Source organism: Nomascus leucogenys, chromosome 19, assembly GCF_006542625.1.
Source record: "Nomascus leucogenys isolate Asia chromosome 19, Asia_NLE_v1, whole genome shotgun sequence".
NCBI lineage: Eukaryota > Metazoa > Chordata > Mammalia > Primates > Hylobatidae > Nomascus > Nomascus leucogenys.
In genome coordinates this window covers 49,843,780-49,859,354 of record NC_044399.1, presented here as the reverse complement: position 1 = coordinate 49,859,354, position 15,575 = coordinate 49,843,780, and the positions used below count along the sequence as shown (strand labels likewise).

General features: G+C 45.8%; 1 protein-coding gene across 2 annotated transcripts in view; it reads right to left on the bottom strand.

Moving 5' to 3' along the window:
* The window catches only part of STRN (striatin), a 127,372-nt gene extending 125,742 nt beyond the window's left edge, over positions 1-1,630 (bottom strand). Inside the window, exon 1 of one of the 2 annotated variants that reach the window (XM_030800705.1) lies at positions 1,222-1,630. In XM_030800705.1, the coding sequence (XP_030656565.1) occupies positions 1,222-1,455 (234 nt within the window). In that variant the 5' untranslated portion in view covers positions 1,456-1,630. The remainder of the gene's footprint in view (positions 1-1,221) is intronic. The other variant, XM_030800706.1, reaches the window with a different exon arrangement.
* Between the last annotated feature and the right edge of the window lie 13,945 nt (positions 1,631-15,575).

Genomic DNA, 15,575 nt, shown 5'->3' with positions numbered 1-15,575 from the left:
TGTCTACTATAGCCCTGTGTGTTCGCTCTTTCCATAGCCACTTCCACTAAACCACAGAGCTTGTTCCAGGACATGATTCTATTTAACAGATTTCTCCTCTTTTTTTCTTAAGCGCCAAAGAAAATACATGTTACCAAAAAAAGTGACACACTGGGTAGCATTTTAAACTCAAGTGTTTCGCCAACTAAAACTATACTCAAATTTCATAAGTATACAGGCTTAGTCCGTAAAACAGTAAGGCACAACTATTCATAGTTCTTTAAGTTCCTTTTGAAATTGGTGTGTATGCCCTGGAAGTTTTAAGAACAACCACTGAAAACTTATTCACCAATTCTGAATGGCCTGTTAAGTATCAGCCTCACTTTCATTCTTTTCAGAGCCAACAGTTATCTCCTCCCTGGATATACTTTATCTTGCAGATTATGCAAGGCAATGTAACTAACTTCAATGCCCCTTTAGTTCCTTTTAAAGTACAAGAAAATCTCCCAAAACACTGAACATAAAATTAACCCTTGGGAAGTTTCAGATTCTGAGAACAGGAACCATCTCTTAACCATTCTCTCTGACTGCGATCATCTAGGTCCTTCATTCAAAATGCATTAATTGGAAATACCTAAAAGAAACGTGGGAGGGGGCCGGGGGGTCGGAAGAAAGTAGAGAAGAGACAGTTCCATATATAAAAAAGGGAGCTGATACACGAATAACACTTTTGCCCAACGTCAACTTCTCGCTTCGAGTCAAGGCCTCACTGACACAACTTCTGTTGTTTTCTTGATCACCTTCCTTGAAGAGAGGGGCCAAAGCCGGCACGTTCTGCGGAGACTGTCTCTAGACCTAGGATGGGGCACACCAGGGCAGCGGTCGATTTGCTCCGCGCCTCTCAAAACTACTGCCAGCCCAATTAGTAAACCGAGAGGGCAGCTCTGAGATGCAGGATGGCCAGAGAGTTGAAATGAGCCTGGGAGTTAAGATGGGATGGGGCGGACAAACAGGCGTGGGAGGGTAAACAACGCACCAGGAGCGGGAGTGAGAACAGGGTCGAGGTGGGGTCAGCGAAAGCCAAAAGGCGAAGAGAAGAAGGGGACGGGGCTCCGGGTGGGATGGGCGGCAGCAAAGGGGGAGGGGACGCGAGAAGGCTGGGGGAGGGGGAGAAGGGTCCGGGGCGGGGCGGAAGGGAGCAAAGAGGCGGGATGAAGACGGCCAGGCCGGGAGGGTCTTTACCTGCAGCTCCGCCCGCTCCACCTCCCACTGGGCTCTCTCCACCTCGAAGCGGGCCCACTCGTGCTGCAGGAAGTGCAGGATACCCGGGAGACTGTACTGGGCTCGGGCCGCCCCCGCCGCAGCCGCCCCGTCGCCGGCCGCGGCAGCCTCCGCCAGAGGCCCGAGCCCCTTGGCACCGCCGGCGCCTGGGTGGTTGTTGCTGAAGAAGACGCCGGGACCCGCCTGCTCGTCCATGGCGGCCGCAGGTACCTGGGGAGCTGCCCCGGCGCCCAGCAGCGGAGGCAACAGCGGCGGCAAGCAGCGCCTCCTCCTCCCTCCGCCGCTCCCGCCCACACCCCAGTCAGCAGGGAGCAGCCGCCTGGGCGCGGGGGCCGGCCGAGCCCGTGACGGGCCGGGAAATGGGTCAACTGCGGCGCGCTGGCGGCCCGGGGCTTGCCGGGAAATGTAGTCGCGGGGCGGGACGCGGGCGAGCGCGGCCCGGGCGGCCTGTAGGGCTGCGCCTCAGCTTGGGCGTGGCCTCGGGCCCGCCCCGCCCCGGCTCGCCGCGGAGGGGCCGGCTGGGCGGGGAGCGCGGGTTTCCTCTGGGGCCGGCTGAGCGCGGGCGGGCGGCTCTCCAGCTTTCCTCGCACGCGGAAGTTCTCGGGCGGCGCTCCCTGTTGCATTCACACACACACACACACACACACACCACACACACTCCCCCTGTTGCATTCACACACACACACACACACACACACACACTCCCCCTGTTGCAATCACACACACACACACACACGCGCGGAAGTTATCACGCCAAGATATCAGCCGAGCTTCACATCTTTTAAGGCTTCCTGGCCGTTCTGTGAAAAAACAGGCTCAAAGCGAGCTACCCGGTGCGGCCGCGGGACGGGGGTTCTCCCGCCAGCTGCCCTGCGTGCTCTGGCTTCGGCTCCGTCTGCGGAGTTTCTCTCACCCTAGACGCTCCTCCATTCTGCCAATCTGCGGGTCGCTGTCGCTCCTGCCTTTCTCTTTTGACTCGAGGGACTCAAACCTGTTACCTGACCAGTTTTCATTTCTAAGGAACGCCGATCACCTTTCTAAGACAATGCCGCAGCTTTCTGCTGCTGTTTCCAAATTGTGGTTTGTTGACAGCCCATCTGAAAAACTGCTCCGTTGAAGTTTCTTTCCCTTTGCAGTCCACCTGCAGTAAATCCTGTAAAAGTTTTAGCATCCAATAACAGATGTTCTGTTACTTGGGTCTCATTTTTCCTATCTTATTCCCGCTGATTTTTACTCTACTTAATTGAACAAATATTTAGATTATCGGTTTTCTCCTGCGCTGGAAATATTAACATAAATGACCTCGTTTCTGTCATCAAAGATTGGCATATAATCAAATATCACAAAGCCTTAATTTAAAAGCTACACCACCTTGAAAAAGCAAGTTCGCTTTCTGCTCTATAGCGCGGTCTTAGATATCCTGGCCCCTCCGTTTTCACTTGTCCTGTTCCCAGTTTCTTTCACGATTCACCTGCCAACTGGCAACAGCATCCGCCTACCAAAGGTACACCAAAGTCCTTTCCTTTTAAGTTACTCCCTGTAAATATTTGCCTTCTCCGAAGTCTGACAATATGTCACTATAAATTCACACTACAACAGTGGCAAAAAGGAAGGCCCCTGAAAACAATTTAACAAATGCAAATGAAATTAAGCACTTATTTTGTCACCCTAACAAGTTATCTGAAATTCTTACGTTTTGTAGGACATACTTGTGGGTTATCAGACTTGATGGCCATGAAAAAATGTAAAGATCTAGGCTGCTGAGTGACATGTCAGGGAAAGACATCCTGTCCCTGTCCTCTCTCCCCTCCCCCCTTTCCCATGGCTACTTGCAGAAAGGACAGGAAACACATTGTGTCTGCTCTGGTTGCAAATAAAGATGGAGAACTCTCTTCTCTCGGTTAATTAATGTTTCTGCTTTATGAATTCATTCTTTATTATCATCAAAGATTGATCCAGGCCTGGCCAAATTCCCTGTGCCATAACTTATTTTGGCTGTCAGTGTCCTTTGAGATACAGCCGAGTCTTCTCATTTACAGCTCAAGGACTAAATTCCAAAAAAATTGAGACTTGTCAACAATGAGGCCTTGAGTGACAGGACATATCCAACAATTCCTTTAAGTCAATTCATAGCAGACACAAAATGTAATTAAATTTATAGATAATCTGGACTACCACACATATACAAAAACTATTTTAATTCATAGTTCAACTTTATTACTCACAATACTTTTTTTTGCTTTACGAGGACTCATTTACATTTTGGCCGGGCGCCATGGCTCACGCCTGTAATCCCAGCACTTTGGGAGGCCGAGGCGGGTAGATCACTGGAGCCTGGGAGTTGTGGGCAGGAGGCAGGAGAATAGAGTCTGGAGGCAGGGAACATAAAGTAGATTCATGCTGACTTCCTAGAACTGAATCAAATGGAAATACTTCAGCTATAACAGGAAATGTCCTCTCCATTTACATAGGGTGTACACCAACTAAATGACGTTGTAACTTTACTTCATCCTCTTCATTTACATAGGGCGTACACCAAGTAACCAGTGGAAACCTCTAGAGGGTATTCAAACCCCAGAAAATTCTGTAACGGGACTCTTGAGCCCCTATGCTTGGGCCTGACCCCGCCCTGTGGAGCCTACTTTCATTTTCAACAAATCTCTGTTTTTGTTGCTTCATTCTTTCCTTGCTTTGTGCGTTTTTTCCAATTCTTTGTTCAAGATTTCAACAACCTGGACACCCCCCACCGGTAACAGTTGGAGACCAGCCCGGACAACATGGCAAAACCCGTCTCTACTAAGAATACAAAAATTAGCCAGGCGTGGTGGCACATGCCTGTAGTCCCAGCTACTTGGGAGGCTGAGGTACAATAATCGCGTGAACCCAGGAGGCAGACGTTGCAGTGAGCCAAGCTCATGACACTGCACTCCAGCCTAGGCAATACAGTGAGACTCTGATTCAAAAAAAAAAATTTTTTTTTAAAAGAAGGCCTTCCCTAAGAGTTCTGGTGCCCTAAGTTGCCTTAAAACTATAGGACTATGAATCCCATAATTTTCACTTATTGGGCCTGGCACGGTGGCTCATGCCTGTAATCCTAGCACTTTGGAAGGCCGAGGCGGGTGGATTGCCTGAGCTCAGGAGTTCAAGACCAGCCTGGGCAACACTGAGAAACCCCGTCTCTACTAAAATACAAAAAAAATTAGCTGGGCGTGGCAGCTTGTGCCTGTAATCCCAGCTCAATTCTCTCATTTTTTAATATGGGAATAATAGTCACCTAATGAAGTTGCTGTGAAGTTAAATGAGAGAAAAAAAGCAAATCCCCTCTCATAGTGCCTACTATATGGTATATTACGGAATAGTGATAGCTATTATTGCAATAGAGTTCACAAGAGTAACTGAAACAATATATGTAAAAGAAACAGTCCCTTGTAAATTCTAGGGGCTCAATAATTGTTCTCTCCTTTCTCATCCCCTATTCAAAACTTTAAATTAGTAGAGTTAAAATAATCTTTAAAAAACAAAAACAGGGCCAGGTGCGGTGGCTCACGCCTGTAATCCCAGCACTTCGGGAGGCCAAGGTGGGCAAATCACGAGGTCAGGAGTTCGAGACCAGCCTGGCCAACGTGGGAAACCCCGTCTCTACTAAAAATTCAAAAAATTAGCTGGGTGTAGTGGCAGGCGCCTGTAATCCCAGCTACTCGAGAAGCTGAGGCAGGAGAATCACTTGAACCCGGGAGGAGGAGGTTGCAGTGAGCTAAGATTGTGCCACTGCCCTCCAGATTGAGCAGTAGAGGGAGACTCTGTCTCAAAAAAAAAAAAACAGGCCGGACAGCGGTGGCTCACGCCTATAATCCCAGCACTTTGGGAGGCAGAGGTGGGTGGATCACCTGAGGTCGGGAGTTTGAGACCAGCCTGGCCAACATGGTAAAACCCCATCTCTACCAAAAATACAAAAAAAATTAGCCAGGCATGGTGGTGCATGCTTGTAGTCCCAGCTACTCTAGAGGCTGAAGCAGGTGAATCTCTTGAAACCAGGAGGCGGAGGTTGCAGTGAGCCAAGATCGCGCCATTGCACTGCAGCCTGGGCAACAACAGCAAAACTCCGTCTCCAAAAACAAAAACAAAAAAACCCATGAAAACAAAAACAACTCCCCCCACCCAAAAAAAAAACTAACGTCTATGCCTAATCATTAAGCCTCAGATCTCCACGTGTTGTGATCATTTTATAATAAAGCCAAAATGACAGAAAATAAGGATTCCTTTCCCAGTACACAGAACAATTGTCAAAATACTGATTTTATATATCACTATAATGAGTTTACAGTGAAAATTGTGAAATGTTGAAAGGTTCTTTAGATACTGGGAGTGTTTTTTTTTTTTGTTTTTTTTTTTTGAGACAGAGTCTCGCTCTGTTGCCAGGCTGGAGTGCGGTGGCACGATCTTGGCTCTCTCCAACCTCCACCTCCCGGGTTCAAGGGATTCTCCTGCCTCTACCTCCCGAGTAGCTGGGATTACAGGCACACGCTACCACGCCCAGCTAATTTTTCGTATTTTTAGTAGAGACGGAGTTTCACCATGTTGACCAGGATGGTCTCAATCTCTTGACCTCATGATCTGCCTGCCCACCTTGGCCTCCCAAAGTGCTGGAATTACAGACGTGAGCCACTGCGCGCTCAGCTTTTTTTTTTTTTTTTTTTGAGAGTCTCGCTCTATCACCCAGGCTGGAGTGCTGTGGTGTGATCTCGGTTCACTGCGATCTCCACCTCCCAGGTTCAAGCGATTCCCCTGCCTCAGCCTCCCCAGTAGCTGGGACTACAGGCACACACCACCACGCCTGGCTAATTTTTTGTATTTTAGTAGAAACAGGGTTTCACCATGTTGGCTAGGATGGTCTCGATCTCCTGTCCTCATGATCTGCCCACCTCGGCCTCCCAAAGTGCCCGGATTACAGGCATGAGCCACCGTGCCCTGCCGAGTGTTTACTGTTTTTCAGTTGATATGTGTATGCTTTGTGGGATGAGGATTATAGATCTATAAAATGACAATTCACCTGCTCTTTTGAAAAATGTGTCAGGCCAAGTGCAGTGGCTCAGGCCTGTAATCCCAGCACTTTGTGGGGCAGAGGCAGTCTGATTACTTGAGGTCAGGAGTTCAAGACCAGCCTCGCCAACATCGTGAAACCCTGTTCTCTACTAAAAATATAGAAATTAGCTTGGCATGGTGGTGCGTGCCTATAATCCCAGCTACTTGGGAGGCTGAGGCAGGAGAATCGCTTGAACCTGGGAGCCAAGGTTACAGTGAGCCGAGATCTCACAACTGCACTCCAGCCTGGTGACAAGGCAAGAGTCCTTCTCAATAAATGACTGAATGAATGAATAAATAAATGAAGTTTGTCATTAAAATGAATGGTTCTTTTTTTTTTTTGAGACGGACAAATATTTCACATAAATTCAATCACTTAATATGTGTTTTTTTATGACTGGTTTCTTACTGTAATGTTTTCTGTTTGTTTGCTTGTATTTGAGACGGGGTCTTGCTCTGTCGCCCAGGCTGGAGTGCACTGGCGCCATCAGCTCACTGCAACCTCTGCTTAATGGATTTAAGTGATTCTCCTGCCTTAGCCTCTCAAGTAGCTGGGACTACAGGGGCAGGCACCACCATGCCTGGCTAATTTTTGTATTTTTCATAGAGACAGGGTTTTGCCATGTTGGCCAAGCCAGTCTTGAACTTCTGAACTCAAGTGATCTGCCCACCTCAGCCTCCCAAAGTGCTGGGATTACAGGTGTGAGCCACTGTGCCCAGCGTATTTTTCTAAAACTGTCCAAAATGACCAGTTATTTGGAGCTCTGACTCTTTAACTGCTCAAAGAAAGATCTTTAAGTTGAACTTGATGGCTCTTTTACAGTTATGGCCAGGAAAAAAAAAAAAAAAAAAGAACTGCTTGATTGACAGGAGAAAGGCCTCCCCAAGGATTAAGAGAACTTCAGGGAATAGAAATATGCAATAACCCATTGTTTATCCACCTCTTCTACCACCTGCTCACTCCCTAATCTCTCCCACCTCTCCTTTTTGCCTGCCCTGCTTCAGGGGGCCAGTCTCTGTTTCTACCTTTCTCAGATTCCAGCCAAACTTACTCCCTAAATTTGAAGTCTGGTAATGGCTGGGTTGGGGAAACAGCCAGTAATAAGTTAGGAATGAAGGAATTGTAGCATCTAAAATTTTTCTTGGAGTCCAAGAATTACATCTATACCAGTCTTGTGATAGGATGGGAAAATTGCTCATGTCGGTTGTTGTCATTGTTACTATTATTTTCTTTTGGAAGAGTATGATTGAAGTTAGGGAGTTACCTAATTTTAATTTCTAAATTCATGTTTTATTTCATTAAATTTAATAAGTTTAACGAAATAAAAATTTAAAATTAAAGTTAATTTTGTAGTGACTGATATTTAGAGAAATAGATACTTCAAATCTAAAATCAGGATTACTTTGACAAATCTAAATATCTAACACAGGGGAGATTGAAATGATAATACAGCTCTGAATCTGTAGCAAGACTTCCCTTGGAATATTAATGGTGATCAACTTCAGATTCTATTTCTCTAAGCAAAGGTAAACTGGTTTTTGAACACATTCTTTTCCTTTCTCCCCATCAATCCTATGCCTTGCTTCCCTACTCCTTTTCTCTTTTAAAATTTCCAATGAATGTAGGCTCTATTCAACAGATTGTTTTCTTTTAGTAACTAAGGTGTCCTCATTTCTAAGCCAGAAACTGAATTTCAAACAATTAACGTCTACTTCATTACATAAAAATAACTGTGTGTGTATGTGTGTTGTATAGAAAAAGAACATTTTTTATGAGCTTGCTATTCCTGTCAACTCTGCAGCTGAGATGCACTCATTTCCAGGTATAGCCACTTTCTCACCAGACGACACTCAATTTTCATTTAGGCTTGAATTGCTCAAAACAGTACTGCCTTCCCAAGCTCCCACCTGGTAGTGCTTAGACATAAATTAAGATGATCCTCAAAAAAATTCAAATGTGGTACAATATTTTTTACAAATATGATGGGCGAGGGGGAAGTGGAACGAAATCTGGGCACTGTGCAAAAAAAACGAGAAATGAATGAAGTTGAAGAAATCCAATACATTTTGTTTCATTTTGAACACACTGTTTTCCTTAGATTTTCTATAACAGGATTTAACCTATTTCCCTTGTACTATATCTCTCTCCCTCTACTCTCCAGGCCCTCAATACACTACTGTTGTTCAATATGTGTTAATTATAGTACTTGCAGTTGTTCTCTGTAATGGAAAATTCTATCATTATCTATGTTATCTTCTTTCCCAGATTTCCCCTCAGCTGCAGGACATGAAGTAACAAGAGTGGGAGTGGTTGGAACCAGCTTATATACACTTTCACGTGAACTCTAATACGTAACATTATTCCTGATAAACTGATTGTATTCAAGCTTAAGGAGCCAATACATAAAAATTCATTGTAGGGGAAAAAGATAATTTAAATAACATGGTTTTTAGTATATGGCAATAACCAAATTAATGCTGCAACTTTTCTTTATAAGAGTGTAGCCAGATTAAAATGTTAAAGGAAGAGTATAAATAAGCTAGAAGATGAGGGTGGGATGGGGAGCATTTTGGGCAAAATTGAAATACCCTGAGGAAGAAAAGTACACGGTGTATTTGATATGTTGAAAGAACTCCAACATGGCCAACACATAAAGAGCAACATAAAAGTAATAGTGGCCGGGTGCGGTGGCTCACGCTTGTAATCCCAGCACTTTGGGAGGCCGAGGCCGGCAGATCACGAGGTCAGGAGATCGAGACCACGGTGAAACCCCGTCTACTAAAAATACAAAAAATTAGCCGGGCGTGGTGGCAGGCGCCTGTAGTCCCAGCTACTCGGAGAGGCTGAGGCAGGAGAATGGCGTGAACCCGGGAGGCGGAGCTTGCAGTGAGCCGAGATCGCGCCACTGCACTCCAGCCTGGGTGACAGAGCAAGACTCTGTCTCAAAAAAAAAAAAAAAAAAAAAAAATAGTGATTACTTTTTTTTTTTTTTTTTGGAGAAGGAGTTTCGCTCTGTCACCAAGGCTGGAGTCGTCGGGTGGCATAATCGTAGCTCACTGCAACCTCTGTCTCTTGGGTTCAAGTGATCCTCCTGCCTCAGCCTCCCAAGTAGCTGGGACTACTGGCATGCGCCACCATACCCGGCTAATTTTGTATTTTTAGTAGAGACGGGGTTTCTCCATGTTGGTCAGGCTGGTCTCGAACTCCCAACCTCAGGTGATCCACCCGTCTTGGCCTCCCAAAATGATGGGATTACAGGCGTGAGCCACTGTGCCTGGCCACAAAGTTCTATTTTTAAAAACACAAATGCAACATAGTTATTATAATTAATAATAATAATTATTATTATTTGAGATGGAGTCTCGCTCTGTCGCCCAGGCTGGAGTGCAGTGGTGCTATCTTGGCTCACTTCAAGCTCCGCCTCCCAGGTTCATGCCATTCTCCTGCCTCAGCCTCCTGAGTAGCTAGGACTACAGGCGCCCACCACCACGCCTGGCTAATTTTTTTTTTTGTACTTTTAGCAGAGATGGGGTTTCACTGTGTTAGCCAGGATGGTCTCGATCTCCTGACCTCGTGATCCGCCCACCTCGGCCTCCCAAAGTGCTGGGATTACAAGAGTGAGCCACCACGCCCAGCCCACGCTTTGTATATACATATATATGTGTGTGTGTGTGTGTGTGTGTGTGTGTGTGTGTGTGTGTGTGTATATATAGGAAATATGGAAATATAGTTTCCAGTTTATATATATATACATAAACTGGAAGTAAATTACCTAAGATTAGCGTACTAAGTCAATAATGGTACATCCATTATTAAGTAACCATCAAAAAATGATTCCTACTGGTGGTGGCTCACGCCTGTAATTGCAGCCCTTGGGAGGCTGAGGTGGGCGGATTACTTGAGACCAGGAGTTCGAGACCAGCCCAGCCAACATGGCAAAACCCCATCTCTACTAAAAATACAAAAATTAGTTGGGCGTGGAGGCATGCGCCTGTAGTTCCAGCTACTTGGGAGGCGGAGGTTGCGGTGAGCCGACATTGCGCCACTGCACTCCAGCCTGAGCGACAGGGCAAGACTGTCTCAAAAAAACAAAACAAAACTTAGCTCAGTATAATTTTTCTAAATTATGATTAAGGGACCGGGGTCCGAGTCTGACGCCTATAATCCCAGCACTTTGGAAGGCCGAAGCAAACGGATCGTTTGAGTTCAGGAGTTCAAGACCCGCCTGGGCAGCACGTGAAACCCTGTCTCTACAAAAAAAAAAAAAAAAAAAAAAAAATTTAGCTAGGCATGGTAGCATGTGCCTGTAGCCCCAGCTACTTGTGAGGCTGAGGCAGGCTGGGCGCTGTGGCTCACGTCTGTAATCCCAACACTTTGGGAAGCTGAGGTGTGAGGATAACATGAGCCCAGGAAGCTGAGGCTCAGTGAGCTGTGGTCATGCCACTGCACTCCAGGCTGGGCAATGGACGGAGACCCTGTTTCAAAAAATAATAATAAATAAATAATAAATTAAAAAATGATTAAGATGTGAAATTAATAAAATTCTGTGAAGCCCATAGATAATACTTTCATAAGGTTTTAGATATGAGAGAACTGGAAATGAGTTTGTAATTATTAAATCAGGTTTTAAAAATAATCCATCTAGTGGAAAGCATTGAGGCAAGAAATTTATTTATAGTTCTACTCTAGCCATGTCTGACATCAACCTAAAAATTCCAACTGAGATTTAAGAATTCTAATATCAAAAATAAACTGGAGGAAAAAAAGAAAATGTAGGGATAATAATTCATATAAATAAATGTCTTCAATATTGGGATAATTATATCCATCATTCGGCATTGTTTAAATGAAAATAAATAATGGGTATGAAGTCTCTAACAGTGCTTGGAACACAACATAAATGGTCATTCTTACTGACAATACCAACCTGTAGTATTTTAACTTCTATATCTGGATTATGTTTAGTGGGCTGTTTTTTGTTGTTGCTGTTATTTTGAGTCAGGGTCCCTTTCTGTCACCCAGACTGGAGTGCAGTAGCGTGATGATAGCTCACTGTAAACTTGAACTCCTGGGCTCAAGTGTGTCTCCTGTGTCAGTCTCCCAAGCTCTTGCTATGTTACACAGGATGGGCTCGAAGTCCTGGCCTCAAGCAATCCTCCCATCTCAGCCTTCCGAAGAGCTAGGATTACAGGCATCAGCCACCATGCCCAGCCTTGTTTACTGTATTTTACACTGTCATACTGTGATAGTAGTTCTACACACATGTAAAGACTACTTGTCAGACTAAATAATGTTATGTACCAATACTAAAGGACTGGCCAAAAATTCTCTTGATAAAAATAAGCAGGACAAATATTCAGCTATCTGTACTTTTCTTTTTAATGTGTAAAAGATCAGAGAGGATATTTACTAAATTTTCTCATTTTATAGATGAGAAAACTGAAGCCCCAAAGAGTCAGGTTGTCTAAACTTCTATTCCTAGTTGATGACAGAACCTATTTAGAACAGGGATACTTGCCTCATCAGGGCTGAGTTTTCTCTAATTAAGAAATAAGGCCTCGTCCGGGCGCAGTGGCTCACGCCTGTAATCCCAGCTCTTTGGGAGGCTGAGGTGGACGGCTCACGAGGTCAGGAGATCGAGATCGTTCTGGCTAACATGGTGAAACCCTGTCTCTACTAAAAATACAAAAAATTAGCTGGGTGTGGTGGCGGGCGCCTGTAGTCCCAGCTACTGGGGAGGCTGAGGCAGGAGAATGGCGTGAAACCGGGAGGTGGAGCTTGCAGTGAGCCGAGATCCGCGCCAATGCACTCCAGCCTGGGCGACAGAGCGAGACTCTGTCTCGGAAAAAAAAAAAACTTAAGCCTAGGCGCCCGGTGGCTCATGCCTGTCATCTCAGCACTTTGGGAGGCCAAGGTGGGCAGATCACCTGAGGTCGGGAGTTCAAGGTCAGCCTGGCCAACATGGCGAAACCCCATCTCTACTAAAAATACAAAAATTAGCGGGGCATTGTGGCGGGCGCCTGTAATCCCAGCTACTTGGGAGGCTGAAGCAGGAGAGTAGCTTGAACCCAAGAGACGGAGGTTGCAGTGAGCTGAGATCAAGCCACTGCACTCCAGCCTGGGCGACAGAGTGAGACTCCGTCTCAAAAAAAAAAAAAGAATTCAGGCTGGGCACAGTGGCTCATGCCTGTAATCCCACCACTTTGGGAAGCTGAGAAGGGAGGATCGCTGCAGTCCAGGAGTTTGTGGCTCTAGTGAACTACGATGACAACACTGCAATCTAGCCCTTGTGACAGGGCAAGACCCTGTCTCAAAATATAGTAATAATTCAAATGTATATTGATTAGTGAGAACTTAGCAAATCGGATACTTTGTCTTGAACTATGAAAACTGCTCAGATTATGCTTCAGAAAGAATTACTGGCTATAATGTTGCTTCTTTTAGCTTCATGATGCTGGATGTTCATAATCAAATAAATAAGATTATTTAGGTTGAGAAAAATCTCACGGGTTGGGCAGCAAAACAACTTAATAATCTTCAAACAGATCTTCCCTTTACAGATATGATCACAGAAAACTAGAAGTTGTCAGTGACTTAGAAGGGTCTAGAGAAGGCCAGGCACGGTGGCTCACGCATGTAATCCCAGCACTTTGGGAGGCCGAGGCAGGTGGATCACCTGAGTTCAGGAGTTCAAGACCAGCTTGACCAACATGGAGAAACCCTGTCTCTACTAAAAAGACAAAATTAGCCAGTCACAGTGGTGCATGCCTGTAATCCCAGTTACTTGGGATGCTGAGGCAGGAGAATCACTTGAACGCAGAAGGCGGAGTTTGAGGTGAGCCGAGATCGTGCCATTGCACTCCAGCCTGGGCAACAAGAGTGAAACTCTGCCTCAAAAAAAACCAAAAAACAAAAACAGAAGGGTCTAGAGAAAGCATAAAGATGTACTGAGACAGAGAGGGAGACAGAGAGGGAGACAGGGAGGGAGAGGATCATTGCTAATGCATGATGCAGTCTACCCTAAAGTGGGAAATGATGGGAGAAGCCAAGAACAGCAAAAAATAGCCAAGGCAGAAATAAACATACTTTATAAATAGATGAGGGAAAAGGGGTTATGTGTGTACATACATGTGTGCAAAAAAATGAGATTAGAAACAGTCTGGTGGTTCCTTAGAAAGTTAAACATGAGTCAGAAAGGCCATATTTAAGAAAAAAAAAAGGAAAAAGACTTATTTGAACGAGCAAGTTCACTCCTAGGTATATACTCAAGTGATATTAAAACATATGTCCACCCCAAAACTTGTACGTAATTGCTCATAGCATCATTATTCCTAACAGGCAAGAAAAAGATGGAAAAATCCAAATGTCCTTCAACTGATGAATAGATTCACAAAATGTGGTATATATACAATGGAATATTATGCAGCCATAAAAAGGAATAAAGTGCAGATTCATGCTACGACATGGATGAACCTTAAAAAACATTACAGGCCAGGTGCAGTGGCTCACGCTTGTAATCCCAGCACTTTGGGAGGCCGAGGCGGGCAGATCACGAGGTCAGGAGATCGAGACCACTGTGAAACCCCGTCTCTACTAAAAATACAAAAAAATTAGCCGGGCGTGGTGGCGGGCACCTGTAGTCCCAGCTACTCGGAGAGGCTGAGGCAGGAGAATGGCGTGAACCCAGGAGGCGGAGCTTGCAGTGAGCCGAGATTGTGCCACTGCACTCCAACCTGGGCCACAGAGCCAGACTCCGACTTAAAAAAAAAAAAAAAAAATTACAGTGGGCCGGGTGTGGTGACTCACGCCTGTAATCCCAGCACTTTGGGAGGCCGAGGAAGGCGGATTGCCTGAGCTCAGGAGCTCGAGACCAGCCTGGCCAACACGGTGAAACAAAAAATTAGCCAGGCATGGTGGCATGCACCTGTAATCCCAGCTACTGGGGAGGCTGAGATAGGAGAATCGCTGGAACCCGGGAGGCGGAGCTTGCAGTGAGCCAAGATTGTGCCACTGCACTCCAGCCTGGGTGACAGAGTGAGGCTCCATCTCAAAAACAAACAAACAAACATTACAGTGGGTTGGTGGCTCATGCCTGTAATACCAGAACTTTGGAAGGCTGAGGCAGATGGATCACTTGAGCTCAGGAGTTTGAGACCAGCCTGGGCAACATGGTGAAACCCTGCCTCTAACAAAAATATGAAAAATTAGCAAGGCATGGTGGTGTGCGCCTGTAATCCCAGCTACTCAGGAGCCTGAGGTGGGAGGATTGCTTGAGCCCAGGAGGTAGAGGCTGCAGTGAGCTGAGATTGCACCACTGCACTCCAGCCTGGGCAACAGAGCAAGATCCCATCTCAAAAACAAGCAAACAGAAAACATTACAGTAAGAAGCCAGTCACAAAAAACCACATATTAAGTGGTTCAATTTATATAAAACGTCCATGAGAGGAAAATCCAGAGACAGAAAGATTAGTGGTAACCTAAGTTGGGGGGAAATGGGGAGATGGTAGGAGGATAGCTAAAGGACACAAGGTTTCTTTTTGGGGTAATGTTCGTAATTGATTGTGGTGATGGTGGCACCACTAAAAACCACTGAACTGTACACTTTGCTGGGATACAGTGGCATGATCACAATTTATTGCAGCCTCAAACTCCTGGGCTCAAGCAATTCTCCTGTCTCAGCCTCCTGAGTAGCTGGGACTACAGGAGTGCACCACCGCGTCTGGCTAATTTTCTTTTTGTTTAACGTAGAGATGAGGTCTTGCTGTGTTGCCCAGGTTGCTCTCAAACTCCTGGCCTCAGCCTCCCAAAGTGTTGGGATTACAGGTGTGAGCCACCATGCCCAAACTGAATTGAGTTGTATGGTATGTGAACTGGGTCTCCATGAAGTTGTTAGCAAAAACAAAAGCAAAAACCAAGGAGAATAATTGTGGCAATGCAAACCTGAAATGAAAAAACAACCAGGGCCAAGTGTGGTGGCTCAGGCCTGTAATCTCAGCACTTTGGCAGGCTAAGGTGGGAGGATCATTCAAGCCTGGGAGATTGAGGCTGCTGTGAGCCATGGTCATGTGCCACTGCACTCCAGCCTGGGCAACAGTGAGACCCTGCTTCAAAACAAAAAAAAAAAAAGGAAAAGAAGCTGGGCACGGTGGCTCATGCCTGTAATCCCAGCACTTTGGGAGGGAGAGGCAGGCAGATCACCTGAGGTCAGGAGTTTGAGACCAGCCTGACCAAC